General features: G+C 44.7%; 1 protein-coding gene across 7 annotated transcripts in view; it reads right to left on the bottom strand.

Moving 5' to 3' along the window:
- The window catches only part of Rin2 (Ras and Rab interactor 2), a 208,223-nt gene continuing 188,140 nt past the window's right edge, over positions 1 to 20,083 (bottom strand). For 6 of the 7 annotated variants that reach the window (XM_027421601.2, XM_035446250.1, XM_027421602.2 and 3 more), the window contains 4 exons: positions 11,761 to 12,066; positions 9,698 to 9,829; positions 5,023 to 5,186; positions 1,665 to 1,985 (listed from right to left, as the gene is read on the bottom strand). In XM_027421601.2, the coding sequence (XP_027277402.1) occupies positions 1,665 to 1,985; positions 5,023 to 5,186; positions 9,698 to 9,829; positions 11,761 to 12,066 (923 nt within the window). Of the gene's footprint in view, positions 1,986 to 5,022; positions 5,187 to 9,697; positions 9,830 to 11,760; positions 12,067 to 20,083 lie in introns of all 7 variants that reach the window. The other variant, XM_027421603.2, reaches the window with a different exon arrangement.

Below are 20,083 nucleotides of genomic sequence, written 5' to 3' on the forward strand. Positions count from 1 at the left end.
GAATATTGAAAAATTATTTTACACAGGATTATTGTACAGTATTACAATGTATTATGTGCAAAATTCCATTGAAAATCATTTACAAAAGGCAGTACAACACAGTATGTGCTGAGGGTTCTGGTACAAAAGACAAGGATACTAGGTAAAAGGCCTCCCAAAATCAGATGCCTGTGCATCCTTACACAGTACAGTAACATGTTTTTGTTTTTGCAATGACCTGTATTACACCGATACATGACCCTTCTAGTATGTGTGCCCAGAAATTCATTTTATACAACATAAATCTAACTTCACCATCCATTCATGTTGTTTGTGTATTTCCTGTTTTGTTTTATTTAATCTGTCATGCTGAGGATGGAACCCAGTATGACAGTCTGTGCATGCCAGCTCTGCCACTAAGACACATCGCAGCCACTCTCCATTATTACAGCAAAGAGGAGTTTTTGGTTTGTTTTTGGTTTTTGGTGCATTCTTTCCCCATCAACATGTTATTGAACTCAACAAAAGCCATATTATACATTACTTGGTTTCTGCCTCCAAATATTGGATGCCATCAGTTTTGGCCTACGGAATGGACATAGGGAGTGTTATCCTTGATTTATTTTCCCTTGTCGGGATTTTAAAAATTGCTTCCCAAAGCAGATAGCATACGGAACAGGTTTTTGTCAAACATCACTGCAGGGCATATTTACAGTATTGACTCCTCTTCCTATATCCTCTGAAGCCCGAACCTGCAGGCTGCATTCCTCAGCCCCTCCTTAGAGTCCGTGTTTCTCTCTCCACCTCTCTCTACATTCATTTCTCTCCTAATCCTCTGCATCAATTGCTTAACAACATAAGCAAACAACAAACAGTACGACGTCACTAAAAGTGACCAAAGTAACAGTACATCAGATTCTTCAAAGGCAACGGTCTGTGGCCAGTGTCAAGGATTGCTTTAAGACAACCAGCAGTCTCTCCTCCCAAATTTGCCAAAACATCCAGTTATAGAAGAGAGACATCTAAAACACAATACTCTCAAATCCAGCAAGAGATTTATCTTCAAATATTAAATGTTAAATCACATGCATACTTATAGAATATTTTAAAGTTACAAAAATATTTTAAAAACCAATCCTGACAGTTTACCTGCAACTGCTATAAAATTTTCTATGAAATATATATAAAAAAACACAAAGGCTCTTTGTAAAAAAAATTATAGACTGAAGGATGGAGGAAAGAGGGGAAAGAGGGAAGGATGGAGTCATCCACAGAATCAAGAGGTACCTGACGCACTGCATCGGACAGTCTTGTCAACACCTGCTGTTGAACCCAAGGGAAGAGCTTGTACCTTAAGTGTTTCCTCAGCACATATACAAACATGTAAGCCAACCGAGAAGCTGGCTAAGGTTAAGCAGCCAGTGATCTCTGGACACCTGAACCATCAAATACAATTCTCCATTCTGGAGGAGATTCTAACTATTTCATGAACCCCCAACTACCTCATTTGGGCACTGCATCTAAAAGATGCCCTTGGCTAAGTCAGCTTACGGATGACTTAGACACTGAACTGAGGGGTCCTTGAGGAGGTGGCTATCGTTCAAGCTCAAACATGTGACAGCCAGAAGGCTAGACTCCTAGCTCCCTTTTGGATGCATTCATGAGTAGTCCCATGTGTCTGTCCTCTATGAGGGAGTGAGGTCTTCCCCATTCTGGAAAATCACACCATAAGGATCATTTTTGATTCGCTTGTAGACGAAGTGGAATATGTGGGGTTGAGGCCGGCTGTGCAGCTCAGCCTTGATCTTTTGAGGATAAGTGTCCTCTGCCAACTGCTGCCATGTTTCATCAACGAAGAGAAAGAGGCTGTACTCCTCAGGGGCCTCCACCTTAAATTTCTCCGCACAGAGCTGACATACATCCTCCGTGGTGATGTATGGTCTCACGAGGAGGGTCTTTCCTGTGCATCCGCTGTTGACCTCTTGGAAGGCAACTCGGAGGTAATTCTGCAAGTGGAAACAGATGTCAGGAGAGAGTGCAAAAGAGAAAGCAGACAAGTGCGTGGCTGAACCTGTAAGCCACTTCACGGTTCGAGTTTGTCCCAATGTCTGGCCAGACCACACAGCTCAGACTGCCAGGGAAGACTGATTGCAACTTGGACTGTGGTAGGGACTAGGCATGGACTGAGCTGCCACATTTTAGTTCATTGCAAAGAGAAGCAACAGGAAGGCCTATCTGCCCCAGTTTCCATTTTTCTTCACCCATTATAAAGCCAGCTGCTGAAGAAAGACCGAGTTAAGAGTATGAACCACATCAAAAGCTGGGATTTTTCCCAGCTTGAAAAAAATGATGAAAACAGCAGAAGGGTCTGGTCCAGGAGTTAGCAAGAAGGGATTTAAAATATCTAGACACACCATTACATATGATGCTCACTTTGTGCTGTTCTAGGAAGCCTGGGCAAATTGCTGATGTCTGACTGTTCTCCTCAAAGGGTGATCTCACGTGGTGCAACCTTACTTAAGACTCCCAGTGGCTCTCATGTGGTGCAACCTTACTTAAGGATCCCAGTGGTTTGGGGTGTAATGTGGGAAGAATCAGAGGGAGGGGTGTTGATTTGCCAAGAAGACTTTGGAGATAGACCTGACTAAGCACAACCAGAACAGGGTGCTTCGGGAAGTAAAAGGAGATGGTTTGCAGGCTTGGCATTGAGAATCATGTAGGTGTTCACTACCCTGAGAGGCAGTAAGCCTGTTGACTCCTATGATACAAGCCCAGGCACTTGCCAAGAATTTGTTACTCTGGGTAGCTCCTTTATTTCCAGGTCTGTAGGAATGGTTGGTTACACACAGGCTGGAGAGATGGCTCAGCTGTTTAAGGCTGGGCTCGAAACCAGAATCATAAGAATGGTTATACACAAAGGAGAGAAGTCCTAGTCAAATTCTAGCTGCATCCAGAGAACACACACATTTTTGCATCTTGGTTCTGTCGATCCTTGGTTCTCCTGTGGCTACCATAAGGCTTAGCTTGCTATAGGAGGAGAGGCTCTTGGGAAGGACTGTGTACTTTGGACATGTAAGATGCTTCACGTCATATGTAGGGAGCACATTGGCCAGCCTGATGACTTTGCAGAGGGGAGGCTGGGTCAAGTGACATTCGGGTGGAGTGCCACTCATACTCTCAGATCTGAACATCTGTCTTCAGAGCATGCGCCAGCAGATGACATCTCTCTTCTCCCATCCCGCTGGCACTTTTGTTTTTTGCCCTTATTCGAAGACTCCTGAAGAGAGTAGCCTACATAGCCCCAGTGAGGGAACCGAGACAGTCAGCATTTCACTGTGTTGCCTACTAAGGAGTTTTCTTCTTCCAGTAAGAGGGCAGCATGTGCCAAAGGAAGGGCTCTGTAGTGTGTGTGTGTGTGTGTGTGTGTGTGTGTGTGTGTGTGTACGTGCACCATGGGTCTCTCTACATTTGAAGCTTCTGATAGTCCATGGTGATAACATAAGTAGGCAGAGAGGCCTACTGATGGAAGAATGTATTCATTGCCTCTGATCTCAGAAGGTGCAGCCCCTCAGGACCTCCTCCATGCATGGTCCATATGGAAGTAGTTCAGTGGTTGATATGAGCTAAATAACTTACCACGTGGATACTCTTGAACAACCCAAGCAGCAGTGTGCATGTGTTTTTTTTTGGGGGGGGGCAGCATGTGTTCTTGCTTTGCAGTTTGTGTGTCTGGAAGGAATTTCTGAGAAAACTGCAATCTTGGAGAAGAACATGCTGACTGTGCATTTCAAGCATGGGCTGACTTTGAACCAGAGGTTGTTTTCAGTAGTGGGAGAGAAAAGGCAAGGGAGGTGAATTTTAGATTGACATTGAGGCCAATCATCCTGCCTTTCTGGGTTCCTGCTAGGGAACTTGCTGTGCGGCACTTAAAAATAAAACCAGCCACATTTCCGAGTTGCACAAAAGCCTTCAGATGACTACCTAAAGACTGGCTAAAGATAGCTGCAGACTGGCTCATCATCATTGCATGGGCAAAAGGAAAACGAAGGGTTGCTGGGTTAGGAAAAGGCTTCTGTAGCCCTCGCTCACCTTCAGGGAACAAACTCATTGGGAATCATACATGCCCAGCATCCTAGCCTGGAAACCTCCATGGGGCTGGTCACAATGTTCACTCTCAAACTGAGCTGAGCAAAGTGCTTAGCTGAGATCCCAGAGGACTCTGTTTGGAGAGTGAGGGAGAAAAGGGAGAGGGAGAGATCTTCCCAAAGGGCAACCAGGTAGGCTGTAGGGTAAATACACATTGTTTCCTGAGGAAACTGGATATCCAGTGCCTTTGCCTGGGCTTTCTCCTTTGGATGTCGTCCTGTCGGGCTAGGTATTTAACAACAGGCTGAATGTTTTAGGAGGAATAGTGCCTTCATTTGACTTTGTTGTCCTAATAGCAGCCAACTGTGGGCCAAACCTGTGTGTATATTTTATAAGGTAATACTTATATTTCTATTTATGCTGGTGCTAAAGTGATTCACACAGAATATAAACTGTACCTTGACTTTCGGATTTTTCTGTAAGTGCTAGGGATGGACCCCAGCACTTACATTCAGCCCACCACTGAACTAGACTACCAGCCAGGGTTTGAATATGTCTTTTCCCCAGGCTAGCTATATTCGACACCATCCTCCTTGTGATATTGGGCTGCAATGGTGAGCTGGCACAGCCACAAGATCACAATGTGACGCAAAACATCCTCTGCACCATCATTCACTGTTTCCTAAGACATGGTTATTTGCTGGGTTAGACACAGTCAATGCATGTTTTTGCTTATAGCGTAGTCAATGGGGACGTGGCCCATTGAAATCCGAGGTGCATTTCTGTACCTGTTTAAAGAAACAGAAGTGAAACAGCAAGGCCAGAGGGTGGCTTAATTATTCCTTTTCCACCAGGTGGTCCATCTGAAAGAGGACCTCAGGCCCTGGGCCCATGTGCTATAGGAGACAGCTCTGCCTTCCTGGAAGAGGGGAGCACGGTGGGAATGGAGGTACATACCTGAAAGTCATCTACAGAGGGGATGGTCCGGTTGGTGGTCCTCCGCTTGTGCCACTGCCTCAGGGTGTCCCTGGCCTCTGAGCTGAGCAGCCTCGCAGCCTGTTCTTCTTGGAAATTCTTTATCAGAGACAGTGCTCCATAAGCGCTTGTCAAGTAATAGCCTCCTGGAAGGGCAGAGAGAGTGGGTCCTCAGGGGTGTCACTCTGCTTGGGGAACGGGGAGGATGGAGTCTAGGACCCCTGTCTACTGTATTCTGTGGATTCTTTAATATTCATATAAAATGTCACAGTATTTGCATATCATCTACATAACTCCTGAAAATCTTAAACCATGGCTAGATGACTTATTATACCCCATACAATACAAACACTACATAAAGAAAAAAAAACAATGAAAATTGTGTGTGCTCATTTCATTTTTTCCCCTAAATATTTACTGCCCTGGTGGGCTGAAGCCATAGGCGCATAACCTGCGTGTGTGGAAGTAGATTGTGATCTCCCCATCTCTTCTACAGAGGCCACGTCGAAGAGCACATCACTCACATCTTCATCCTTCTACTCATACATGCATCTCACACAGATTCATGACGTGACCCAAGCCTGTGCCAGGGCCAGGGAGCATAGAAACGCTGACATTTCTGTTTCCACATTTAAGAAAAAGGATTACGTGTCAAGGATAGTGGTGTCCCTCGAGGAGTGTCCTTAAAATTATCTCTCATGTTTGTGGGGAGTGCTAACAGACATACTACATCGTCAGACACCTATGTATTTTTCTAGGTTTGTCTTAAAACTAATTAATTGCTTGCATAAAGAATTTGTCAATGTGACTGGGTGCCACTAGGGGGCGCCTTGAATGTGTAGCAAAAATTATCCGAACCCAGCACATTTTATATTTAAAGACACTCTTTGTCACAGTATCCATTGAAGTTCTAGTATGTGCTCAAACAGAGTTGGGGGCGGGGGAGTGTAAGAAATGGAACCCAAATCCCTGCTCCCCAGAAGTGGAGACACATATTAGAGAAAACAGGTGCTGGCAATTCATTCGTGCGTAGACCAGACGTTCACTGCAGTTAATCGGGTTATTTTCAGAAGTGTCACTTTCATGGCCAAAGCACTTAATAGCTCACACAGGACCCTGCAGAACTCCCTCTAATCAATGTGCAGGATTAAATGGTCTTAGGTCTCAGGAGGATGGGTGGTGGGCCGGTGAACCTGTATGTACGAGGCTGAACTTGGCAATGCAGGTTTGTTGTTTACAGTCACTAATGGAGATCTCTCTCTCTCTCTCTCTCTCTCTCTCTCTCTCTCTCTCTCTCTCTCTCTTTCTCTCTCTTCTCTGTTTTTCAAGGCTGAGTTTCTATGTAGCTATGGAGCCAGTCTGGAACTCACTCTGTAGGCCTCAAACTCACAGAGATCCACCTGCCTCTGCCTCCTGAGTGCTGGGATTTAAGACATGTGCCATCACTGACCAGCAATGTCTTTCTTTGCAGTGATTTATAGTACAGGGCCTCATGCTAGGTGAGTGTTCCATCTTGTGAATACAGCTGTTATCCATGCCAGCCCACATCAGGCTTTTTCTCTAGAGTTTTCCTGATCCAACCACCCATGATTTAAGATCTCTATGACAGCCTCTGCAATGAATTATGGATCTCTACTTAGTATTTGTCCCATGAGCAAATCACACACGACTTAGTGTAAAATGCTAGCTAAAGTGTGTGAACACCACACAGGGGAGTTCAGGGACTTGAGGAATCGCAACAGACTATGTCCTGGTGTCAGCATTTAACTGTGGTTCTGGGAGCTATAATCGCTGTGGGGTGGTGAGTGTTCCTTAGACTCTCTGAATTTGACACCAGGGTCCTGATACTCTCAGGCCACTAAGGAGAAAACCTCAAGTGCTGGAAACACAGAATTGACCATATTTTGAAACATGTGGATACAATTAAAGGAAGGTTTTAAATTTCAGCAAAACTATATCCCACCATAAGCAAGAGCTCTGAGCTTGTGAGGGAGTCTATGGCGCTGGGTCTGTAAATGAGAATACCTGCTTACACAGCAGAAAAGACATGTGACGGCTGTAAAGCCAACCCAAGAGAGCTTTGGACAGGCCACAGAAAGCATGGATCTGTGACACACGACCGCAGCTCCCCCAGATCTGGGTTGGAGGAGCTACAGTTCAATGCTCTGCCGCCTAGCCTAGAGCCACAGGCAGCCTGCCTGGGCCATGCCCTCCCGAGGAAGCAAGGCCAGCAGTGTCTGACACAGTTCATGCAGAAGAGCACACCAGGTTCAGTCAGTGTGACCTTGGGTGTTGTTATTTCCCCGCCCCCCCTCACGGGGATTCCTGAAGGTGAAGACATCCTCCCCCCATCTGTCACAACACAGCACTTATGACGTTCTCCTTTAAGAAGACAGGCTTGAAACATGGGGCCTCACACTGAGGCGCTGCCAGGAAAAGGGGCAGGAAATGGTTGTCTCTGTCCTCAGACCACAAGACGTAAGCATATGTCTGTCCCAAGTACATGGCATCAATAAGAGAAGGGTGATTTTCTAAGGGAGACTGGCACACTCTTTCCCCTCAAAGCCTCAAGGGGTCTCCTTGCTACCAGAAACCACCCAAATCAACCCCAAACTGCAATAATCACATGGTGGGAACAGGGAAGGCTTGCCACTGAAGCTTACAAATGTCTACTTCGGTGCCTGGGCTAAGCCACAATCATTTTCTCTCCTGCCCAACCCCAGGAAAATGAAGAGGCACAGTGGCTCTTACGGGCTCATAATGGAGTATCTGGGTCCCTGGCTGAGAATTTCACTGAGACGGTATGAATGGACAAGGTGACAAAGGCCGGAAGAGCTCGTTCATATCTGCCTCTGGCTGGAGGACAGCATGGAGGATCCTTACCCCACGTTGGCACTGACCAGAAAGGGATGGGGAGGGCATGCTTTGGGGACAAGGAGCAGGAGGTCTTTGACAGGAAAACTAAGCCTGACAGATTCAAGTTATAGGACTGAGGACATTAAAGGCCATTCTGGGTGATCCCCTCCATGGGAGGTGCCTAGGTGACACACACTCTGGGGAATCCCGAGGGCAGGTGGACCTTTGTGTTCAAGCTCAGACTGAAACTCAACAGGAACAAAGAAAACACAGCTGTGCCCTCAGGGTCTGTCTGGGCATCCTAGGGACTTCTGAAAATGATTAACAGATGGGCACACAGGCTCTGATTTGTCTCCTTGCAGAATGATCAGTACAGTTTTTGCCACCTTTCAAGGTTGTGAGCTACCTAGTCAAGCATCCAAAAGATTTTCATCATGCAACCTCTAACTGATGCAGAAGGAGAAAGAATTTCCTCACACACAGGACAAGATTGAATCTGAACACCGAGGTCAAGGGAAAGCAAACTAATGCCGTTTGGATGTTTAAAACAATTCTTTTTTTTTTTTTTTTTTTTTTTTTAAGGCCAGCTTTTCATTCATTTTAGTGATAACATTAGCAGGCTATTTTTCTAGCAGTGTAAGTATTCTTTAATAAAAAGTCAATAATTTCCCAAATTAAAGGAGCTGTAACTTTTTAAAAAATTGTGCCATTTGAAGGGCAGGGATTATAACTCAGAGGTTGGCTGCTTGCTTTGCATGTATAAGGCCCTATGTTTTATACCAACCAAAATTAAACACACACCAGAGGAAAAAGATAGTCTGTTGGATGTTTGATTCTACTAAATTAAATTTCTATTGTCAGGCTTGGTTGCATTTTCTCCTTTTTTAATTTTGATTATTTTCTACAGTGAATTACTATTACTACTGTAATTTTAAAAAGTCAGTAGAGTAATATTTTGGGGATAAGATCTCACGTTGTCTCAAACTCACCATTTAGTCATGGATAACCTTGTATTTCTGTTCTCCCAAGTGCTAGGATTATGGGCATGCACTAAAACACCCAGATAAATGCAAAGTTTTAAATTAAAAAACACTTAGTCCTATGGTTAACCAGTAAGATTCAAGGACCCCCCCATAACTGTTTTCCTGGCCACAGGGTTGTATTTGGGGTTGTACAGATGCTTTGGTACATACATACTCTGTATGTACTATCCATTGCTGGATTGTTTACTGTGCATGTGTGTTGTGCGTTCATGTGTGGGGGGGAGTGTGCACACGCGCATGGAGGTGTACACCAGAGGACAACCTTGGGTGTTATTTCTCAGATGTCATACACCTTGTTTCTTGAGACAGGATCTCTTATTGGCCTGGAGCTCACTGATTTGTCCAGGCTGGGTGGCTAGCTGGCCCTAGGGCTCCACTTGTCTCCAGTGTTGTGTCTTGGCCTCCTGCTGTGGGGATTGCTGACTTATACTTCCATGCTGAGTTTTTTGATGTTCATGCTGGGGGCTTGAACTCAGGTCCACAAGCACTTCACTGGCTGAGCTGTTTTCCCAGCCTTCATTGTTCTTTTTGAGACATGTCTTTGCTAGGTAGCTCAGGCCTGTGTGGGACCCATAATCTTCCTGCTTCACCTCTTAAATGCTGCTGACAGGTGTGGACCACCATGCCCAGTTTCAAAATGGCTACTTTTACATTCCATGAATCTCATCTCAATTTTAAAATGTGCAAACCCCTGCCAACTAGCCCCCATCCCCCCAGAACCTAGCTGCCCAGTCCCTCTGAAACTCAGAACACATTACCTTCTCCATGCAGCAGTGATGGGTCTAAAAGCTCCATCATGTACTCGATTTCACTGTCCAATTCAAGCATGTCACACTGAGCTATGACATAGGTCAGGACTGGCAAGAAGTCGTCCGCACCATACATCCTCCCTAGGATCAGGAAGAGAGGGCAAAGTCGGATATTTTTATCAATGTTTCTTTCTTTCACATCCTATTTGCTACTATTATTAGCCACCGAGGAGTCATGCTGGGGAAATGTGCTACTTATAAACAGGCGTGGGAGTTTCTGGAATTCTACCTACGTGGTTCTTGACTCTCCCCACTGTTTACTGAGATCAACCCTTGCTCACAATCTCAGAATGAATGTCTATGAGACAGTCAACACAGTTCCTATTTTCTTCCCATTTTTAAGATTTACCCACTAGAACAAAGTGCCTGTAAGCATTTTAATCTGTTAGCAAGGCATGCTATAAACCCTAAATAAAATACTTCCTCGGGCTAATTCCTCCTGGCTCACTTACTGTGTTCTTTGCCCATTGATTACAAATGTAAAGACAGATCAAACTTAAACCAGGAACAAATTTTGCTCTCTGCTCAATGTTCATGTAATTTGTTTGATTTATTTAAATGTGTGTTGATGACAGCAATATATACTAAAAATTAAATAGACAATAAAATGGTCCTTATTTCTTGTGTCCTTCGAAAGGGTGATTTTTAACTGTGGTCACTTTGCTGACCAAGAGAACACTTACAGTATCTGGGACCATTTTCCATGATCACAGCTGAAAGGTGAGGGTGTGAACAGTATCCAGGATGCTGCTCGGCTTCCCCATAGGGAGCAGGACAGCCCCCCACAATGAAGATGAGCATGTCTGAAATGTCACAGTGTGCAGGCAGAGGGACAGTGCTTCAGAACAATGTAATCCTGAGCAGGCATTAGTTTGGAAGATTTTATGAATGATCTCACGTGCACAAGAGTGTGCATGTATGTAGGGGCTAGAGATTGACATTAGTTAGATATCTTCCTCAATTGCTCTCTTCTGTATTTACTGAGGCAGAAACTCTCCTGAACCTGGAGCTCACCTCTTTGGCTATCTAGCTATTCAAATTACCATGGGGATCCTGTGTCTGCCTCCTGAGTGTGGGATTGTGGTTCAGCTATCACACATGTCCACCCAGCATTTAGGTGGATGCTGGGGATCGGAACACTGGTCCTTATGCTTACGACATATGATTTGCCGGCTGAACCATCTCCCTGGTTCCAGGAGCTCAGAGGTTAAGGTCCTCACTCAGTAGTCTGCAGCACACAGGCATCCCTCTAGCCATGGTACAGAGCCCTGGCCTCTCTACTAAGGTGATTTCTGTCAGGACAAAGTTGGTAATCACCCATTGTATCACAGGAAGCTCTCTGAAGGCCAGAACAGGGCGGAATCAGTCATTACCCATGAATCATGGGTACTTCTGCATCTTGAGGGAAGAGCCAGGGGAAATCTGAGAACTTATTTCCTACTTTGTAATCTCTTTGATGAGTTTCAATCGAAATACTTTAGCCCATATTAAAGAATTGAGTAACACAGCCTCACTTTCCCAAACACTCCAGATTTCTCATACACATGCTATAGATGATCAGCATAAACCCTTATGGGCCGGAGTGTGGTAAAGGTTCTCACCAATATTTGCATCGCACTTGGGGTTCAGACTGAGTTGCCTCACATAATTCTCAATTATGAGGAGAGGGTCATATGTCTCAACAGATGTGGAAACTGCAGGGCAGAAGGTTAAGGTGGCTGAAATCCCCCAGTGAAGAAACGCATTCACAGAGGGAAGATGACATCCGCATAAGCATTAACTACATCACACTAACTCTCTGTTGAAGTCGGCACCGTAGGCAACTCTTACTTTGTCCTTACTCACCATCACTGACTGATCTACCATATTACTCTGTTTCATGAGACTCATTTAACAAATTCCATCAGTTGCACTTATATTTCTATAGGTTGAGAGATGAAATTGAGAGACTGAAGGGAGGGAGGCCTGGGACTCAATCAGAAGTCTGGACACAGAGTGACAGGCCTTCTCACCTGAGTTGTTCTCCATGACAGTGTAGATGAGCTTGCAGACCCGAAGCAGGAGCATGACTTTCTTCTCTGGTGAGTACATCTTCTGCATGGTCATGAATTTAAGTTTGATTTTCTCCAGTTCCACCAAGTCAGGGGTCGGGGCAAAGACCCCCAGCTCTTGGGGGTTCCTCTGCCGCACAAGTTGCAGGTTTTCCTTGAGTTGTTTCCACGAGCCGTCAGCCGTGTGGAAGTCCTTCAGCATGGCCTCCACATGGCCCTTGAGGGGCTTCAAGATGCATTTGTGCATGGCCTTCTCCAACACCACATCTGCCAAAGAGAACACAGCTACTGTGACCACTGTCTGAAGGGAGAAGAATTGCAACTGGTGCTTTCTTGGGATGTACATCTGTGACTCTATACAGCCTTCAGAGGAGAGGGCAGACATGTGATCAGGACATTTAACACCCAACAGACTACAGACAGAACCACCAGGACTACCCAGGCCAGGAAAAGTGACATTTTCCTGACCACACCTTTCTTGCACACAATCAATAAGTGGGTTTATTTTAATCTCCCTACATACAAGCAAATATGTCAGACGACCTCAATCTGGAAGGCAAAGACAGTTGGATATCTTGAGTGGTCCTGTATCTATCACAGCAGGGGAACTACAAGAGGATTCTCTTCCTCTTAAGAAAATGCATGTGTGTGCATTCATGTGCATGAGAGGGAGAGAGTAGATACATGCGACAGCAAGAGCATGGTGGCCAGAGGACAACAGCAGACATCCAGACTCATCTCATACCTTATGTGAGTCAGGGCCTCTTCTGTGCTGTCCTCTGATGTATAGATTAGGCTAGCCAGTCGGCAAACTAATGATTTTCTAATATTGAGGGTGTGAACTTCAGTTGGATCCTGAACCAAAAACCTCATTTCATTTGCAACAGAGGACATCAGCATTAGGTGAGATCTGAATATAGTCTGCAGCTTTGATAATTGCATAAACATAGCTTCAATTTTTTTTCCTTTCTCCCAAGTTTGATAACTATACTGTCACTTGCAATAGTTAGTTTTCACTTTAGGAAACACATGAAAATTGGGGCAAAGGGGACATAATGGTTCAGAAACAAGGAAGGTACATATGTGCACCTGTGTGTGTGTGTGTGTGTGTGTGTGTGTAAACACAGAGAAAGAAGAACAAGGAGACTGTGGCAAAGGGCTAACATTGGGGAATCTGGGTGGAGACAGGACATTTCTTTGTATTATTTGTGCAATTTTCCTGTAAGTCTGATACTATTTCAAAATGAAAAGTTTAAACACTTAAATTTCTAAGGAGTTAGGGAAACCTTTAGGTGTGGGTGGAGTTATTTTTTCCCTTCTTTGAATGGTCACCCAGTGGAATAGCTTCCATCGCAGATACTACAAAGGACAGTAACACAAGTCTGTGTTTCTGGGCTGGAGCTAATTTGCATAATGATAAATCCTCTGCTTTCTCAGTGCCAACTTTTTCATCTCACATGCTGCAGTTCTCATCAATCCCACCTGAGTCGTATTGTGGTGACTAACTGATATATGACACCAATGTGGTTCCATTTTGCAAGTGCATGGATCCACTTATTTCTAAGATTGGAAAGAGTTGGGTTATTTCTCTGGCCTCTGGAATTCTTGATATTGGGTCAGATCATACTGAATTCGGATTACTGTCTATTATTAAAAGTCTGGGATGGGGTGGGGAATAATCTAAGTCAGATGTGCAAATCACCAACAACTTGACTGTACCTCAAAGTCAGAACTGAGTCTAGAAGTTATTGCTGATCCTACAACGACCAGATTTCCTCAGCTTAGGTTTTCCTTTGTTCCTCCTCTTGCACTCTTTGTTTAAAGATAGAGCACCATATAATTCAAGATAAAAAAAAATAGATGCATAAGAGTTAAAAGGAAGAAGAAAAGCAGGGTCACACTCTCACCTCACAAGAGACATTAAACAGGGCATGTGGCTTGCATGGTTATGTTAATAAGCTTGTGTGACTTCATAGCTTCTTTGACTTTATCCATTACCATAAAGCGATCAATAGCAGCAACTGAGTGCTTAGCGGAGCTAAGCCCTATGCAAACACTTCACTTAATTATAGTCTAATCCTTGCAACAGCTCCTTACTTTTGCATAACATTAGTGCTATGCATATTTTACAGATGATGAAGCAGGAGTCCATAAATATCTAATGGCTTGCTTAAGGAGATGTGACTCATTGGAACAAGCATCCAGTCAGCTTTTCAAGGTAAATCATCTCTTTTTTCCCTCCCCCCCCCTTTTTGGTATGCTAGGAACCAAACTCAAGGCCTCGAGCACATTAAGCAAGTGTTCTTCCACTGAGCTGTACCCTCCCCAAATCCCCAAGTAAGTGATCTCTTATTTTAAATTTCAAGTCACTCTGTAAGAACTGACCAGTTTGTTTATCTCATTCAAGAGTTCTGAAAGCAGCATTCATGAATATCACTCACCTGCACCTTAGCAAAACAGGACTCTTAAGAAGTGGATGGGTCATGCCAATCATTAATTAGGAATACATATAAATGTTTGTAGCAGTGCTTTTCATTATTGCTCCAAATTGGAAAGAACCCAAACCCTGGCCCGACAGAATGGCTGCATGGGACGTATTGACACCATAGTATACTACCATGCATTTCAGACAATGGGATACATTCCTTAGTGAGGGAGCACACTGCTCCACGTGCAGCCAGATGCCACACTGGGTGTGAAAGAGGTGTAATCTGCAAATCTCCCACAGGCTTTCATCTCTATAAAGCCTAAGACATAGCTTGCCTATGGTCAGAACTCAGGTTGGCAGTTGCCCTTGGGAAGGAACTTAGGTGTATGTGAGGAGGACAGAGAAGTTTGCTTCTAGATTTGGGCAGTGCCTACTTGAGTGTCCAGGTATGAGACTCGATGCTTAAGACAGTGCACTTTAGCCAGGCGGTGGTGGCATACCTTTAATCCCAGCGCTCAGGAGTCAGAGACAGTCTGGTCTACTGAATGAATTCCAGGACAGCCTCCAAAGCTACAGAGAAACCCCATCTCAAGAAACAAAAAGACTAGTGTACTTTATGTACGCAAATTCACACGTGCTGTGGAATCATCCTTTTGTACACTGTGAGGATATGCTGCTTTCATTGGTTTAATAAATAGCCAACTGACCAATAGCTAGGCAGGAAGAGGTGAGGTGGGAGAGTCAGACTGAGAGAACACTGGGAAGAAGAAGGGTGAGTTGCCAGCCATATGCAGAGGGAGCAGAAAGGGTAAAAAATGAGGTAACAAGGGCTGGAGAGATGGCTCAGTGGTTAAGAGCACTGACTGTTCTTCCAGAGGTCCTGAGTTCAGTTCCCAGCAACCACATGGTGGCTCACAACCATCCATTATGAGATCTGGTGCCCTCTGCTGGCATGCAGGCAGGAGACTGTATACATAATAAATAAATAAAATCTTTGAAAAAAAAATGAGGTAACAAGCATGAGCCACACAGCATGTAAATTAGTAGAAATTGGTTAATTTAAGTTATAAGAGCTAGTTAGTTACAAGCCTAAGTTATTGGCAGAGTATTTATAATTAATAATAAGTCTTTATGTGGTTAGTTGGGAGCTGGCTGGCAGGACGGAAACTCCCGCCAAAACACATGTAGACAGAAGACAACTGAAGACTGGCACAGGGTTTTTACCTGGAACTCTCAGAACAATGTGTAACTTCAGAAAGAGCCCAGTCACCTCTGTGCCCAAGTGTTACACAAACCATCTCCAGAAAGTGCTGGGATGTTCCCAGAGGGTGAGGACAATGGAGGGTTCATGCCCAGCAAACGAGTAGGCTCCCTTTTCCATTCATCCACGTGGCTAGGGACCAGTACTGGCTTTAGTGTAGTGGGACTGTGGTAATCTGTTCAGAGTAGCCCATTTTCTTAAAACACATAAAATAAATTCCTGGTGTTGAAATGGAGGGGAAACTTGAATCAACCCTCTGATTTCATTTGATTTTAGCTAGGAGCCCAGGCTGTCCTGGGAGTTACTATGTAGATCAAGTTTACTTCAAACTCACAGCAATCTTCCTCCCTCAGCTTCTATGGGTAGCTGACTCTTTGCTCTTTGCTCATTTTAGAAGTCACTCAGGGTTGGGAAGCTTACTAGTCAGAGGACCAGGACATCTGCCTAGACATAGTATCTTCTTTAAAAAAAGGACACAGAGTAGAGGTAGGTATGATGGAGGAAATGGTGGATATTGGAGAACTTGGAGGAAATTTTCAAATAATTAATAAAAAAGATTAAATTAAAAAAGAAGTCACTGGGTTATGTAGGATATATAGGAAAGAAACAGGCCTCTACTAGTTTCACAAAGGGTAACATGACAAAGTGTGTTCACTTGGGTGCAACTATTCACTTTGTTTTCAGGACTTTGAAATTTGTCTAGGAATTTGTCCAAATTGTGTCTAGCTCAAACTAGTTGAAACCAGTGACTCATTACCTGGGCATGCCAGGTAATTGATGGGTGACCGTTTGCTACAAAGGGTCAAAGACTCCACTCTCAGACCAGCTGCTGTGTTCTGTGCAGGTGGCCAACTGCTTCCTTTTCTTGTGTATAAACACCTCTCCCATACCTCAGAGTACCCTATCCATTTGGACCCCCAAACCCTTTCTATCCTCAAGAAGGTGGGTTTGAGACTTTGGACTCTCCATCTCCTCATATTTGGCAACCCAGTGAGCAAGCTCTTGTGCCAAACACTGGCTTCAAACATACACGTGGTGGGCAGAACAGGTGATGTTTGGTGACAGTACTAGGCATTTTTTCCAAGTTGTTTGTTTTAAAGAACACACTTTAAAAACTAGGACTGGTCTCTTTTGTTTTTGGAGCTATACTCTTACTGACCTCCCCAACTAAATCCTTAATGAAGAATGGGGGGTATAAGGACTAGTGACTCCACTGAGTGACCCCCTCTGATTCACTCCACCAAGAAACCTAAGCTTCTGCTCTTAAGCAGGAGAGAAAAATTATTTGAGGAACATAGAAATGGGACCTTTCAGAATGAGGCCTAGCTCAGACCAAAACAAAAACAAACGACGGCAGTACCCACAATTCTGGAAGATTACCAACATGCTTCTCTCTGCTGTTTTCCATTATATCTGGTTGCTTTAATTCCAACACGAGAAACCCAAATCTTTTCAACTAAGAACAGCAACACTATTCTAGACATCTGTGTTCACTGACTCTTCAGATCCTCAAACCAACCCCATACAAGGAGGACTATGTTACAATCACTTACACAGGAAGAAATCCATGCCATGCAGCAATCATGAGGCAGGCCTAGGATTCCAATCCTGAACACCCGTTTCAGGGCTTCTAGACAGTAAGTTGGCTGCACTCCATCAACAGAAAGCACGAGTGACAGAAGAGGGAAAATACCCCTTCATGGACAAGGGATAGGAGACAGTTTTTTTTTTTTTTTTGGATTTTTTGAGACAGGGTTACTCTGTGTAGCTTTGGAGCCTGTCCTGGCACTCGCTCTGAAGACCAGGCTGGCCTCAAACTCACAGAGATCCTCCTGGCTCTGCCTCCCAAGTGCTGGGATTAAAGGCATGCACCACCAACACCTGGCCAAGACAGTTCTTCTTGATGCTCATTAATTTTTTTCTATTTTTTTTTTTTTTGGTAACAAGAAAATACTAGAACAGCCCAGCTTGATGGTGCATGCTCTTGGGAGGCAAAGACTGGTGAATCTCTGTGACTTTGAAGCTAGTCTGGTCTACATAGGGCTAGAGAAATCCTGGGCCTTTCACTGTGCAAAAAGTTAACGGTGACTTCACACTTCCTTTTGTTTGCACCAACATACACATGCATACAGGTTTTCAGCAGCCAAGCAGAGCTCAAACTCAGTGGTCCAGCCTCAGCTCTTCCCATGACACATCCCACACTCTGGCCTTTCAGCAGAGATGATTCCCTCGGCAGAGTGGGTAGCTGAAAGCTGTTTACAGGGGTTACTAGACTCAGACATAAAGTATAAATGGCCAATTTTTAAATGTGTGACCTTAAGGAAGGACGGCCTTCCCCTGGCTCAGTTCCCTCATCTGTTTGGGCTACCTCTAGCTTCACAATGGAACTGCTGAGAGGACTTGGTGAAGTCTCAGGCCATGAGAACCCAGTGTGCATCTGACACCTATTAAGAATGCTGAAGTTACTTCTTCCTTCCTTGGAACAACTGGTGATGCCTCTGAAAAGAGACCCCGGGTTAATGATTCGAGTCACGGTTTTTGTTTTGCTTTTCAGTATTAATTGCAGTTAGATTAAGAGCCCTCTGGTTTCCTAGTCACCTGTCCTTGCTCGGTACTCATACCGGCTAGCTCCTTCTCTTTGGTACAAAGATCAAGGATCCAAGGCTTGCAGGCCATGTTTCAGTTCCCCTAGAGTTTCACCACAGCCTTATTCTATTCCTGTCTAACAGCCTGGAAGGCGCAGAGTTGGATATCTTGAGTGGTCCCGAATCTATCACAGCAGCGGAACTATAAGAGGATAAGAGCCCCAGATGAGAAAACATGGTGTGGTAGGGGCTACCCAAACTTCCTGCTGTGTGTCGAACAAAAGGGTGGGTTCAAGACATCATTTGTGGCGGTTTTGGTCTGGTGATTGGAGAAGGCCAGATTACACTACTGTGCCTACTTTACTCTGTCTGCTCTAGGACCCGACCTCCCTCCGTGCTTCTGTGCCTTCTCATGGGCTCCTCTGGGTCTGCTGTACTTTTTCTCAGCATGGATCCCAATGACATCTGCCCACCTCTCTCACCGCCTCCCCTGTAAGAACCTCGCCCCTTTGTGTTCTTTGTTGCTGCTGCTCCCAAGATATTGGACACATTAGATTTTTTTTCCCTGACAGGAAGTCCTCTGAAAATCTCACCCTGGGGAGATCACTGGAACTGAGCCAGACTCCAGCACAGATCTTCCTGGCAGCATGTATCACTTAACAGAAAATCCTTCCTTTGGATACTGGCATGAAGGTGATGTGTTTCCTTTCCGCTGCAGGTCACAGATACCTAACTAATGATGACGACATTGCCAGGTGTGTGATTGTCTCCCCTGCAGCTCTGCTGTGATGACCTGGAAAATATGTTTGCTGTGGGCATGTCACCCACACACACTTTGGCTCATCAACAATGACACTTTATCATTTTAAGAGAGGTATTACCAGGCCAATATACCAGTTTCGATATACAGATGGCAAGCACTGGCATTGTGATACACTTCCATTTCTTATTTTTTTAAAAATATTTTATTTATTATGTATACAACATTCTGCTTCCATGTATATCTGCACACTAGAAGAGGGCACCAGATCTCATTACAGATGGTTGTGAGCCACCATGTGGTTGCTGGGAATTGAACTCAGGACCTCTGGAAGAGCAGTCAGTGCTCTTAACCTCTGAGCCATCTCTCCAGCTCCCATTTCTTATTTTTAATTATGTATATGTATATGCATATGTATCTGTGTATGGGTACACAGTACTTGAGTACACGGTACCCCGGGAGTCCAGAAGAGGGCAACAGATCCCTAGGACTGGAGTTACAGGAGGTTGTGAACAACCCAAGATGGGGGTTCTGGGAACTGAACTCGGGTCCACTGAAGTACTCTTTGACCACTTCCTCCAGCCTCTCACTTTCAGTTTTGCTCTTTTTGGTGAGTTTCAGGGAAGGCCTTTATGAAAGCATATGGTCTTTATTCATGTATCGTCTTACACAGGGAATCTCTGGGGCTGGTTTCGGTGCCTTCCAGTAAAAGACCAGTTTAAAAAAAAAAAAAAAAAAGAAAAGGCAAGGAAGAAGAGGAAGTGAGCCTGTGCTTTGTGCAGACATTGAGCTTGTGAAGCTGGGCTGGAGGTCACACCTGCAGACAGTCACTACAGCCTCTGCCTGTGCACTGCCCACTGAGCTGAGACAGCCAACTGGAACTTTGAGCAGCATAGTGGGAAAGAAAACTAAGTCCTCCAGTCAGTCAGGGTGGAACCTTGGGGCCCTTGCGTCCCACTCTTCCCTTTGGGCATAAACTTCTCTCCTTTCCCTGGTGTTTCCTGCCCAAGAAGTGGAATTGTCTAGCACAGCAAACAGTCTAGCATAGACATGCCTTGTTTGTAACAGAATCTCCACTTTCAACTTCTGAAAAGGGAGGGCCTTTGGGAATGGCTGAACTGGCGGTTCCTTGGGTGGAATATCATGGAGTCAGTGACTCACTCAGAGGTTGTCAGCTACAGGGTGGTGAACCTTCTTGTGGCTGATATAACACAACAGACCCAATTTTGATATTCTGAAGTAAGAATGGA

The sequence above is a fragment of the Cricetulus griseus genome, chromosome 6, assembly GCF_003668045.3.
Source record: "Cricetulus griseus strain 17A/GY chromosome 6, alternate assembly CriGri-PICRH-1.0, whole genome shotgun sequence".
In the NCBI taxonomy this organism is placed as follows: Eukaryota; Metazoa; Chordata; class Mammalia; order Rodentia; family Cricetidae; genus Cricetulus; species Cricetulus griseus.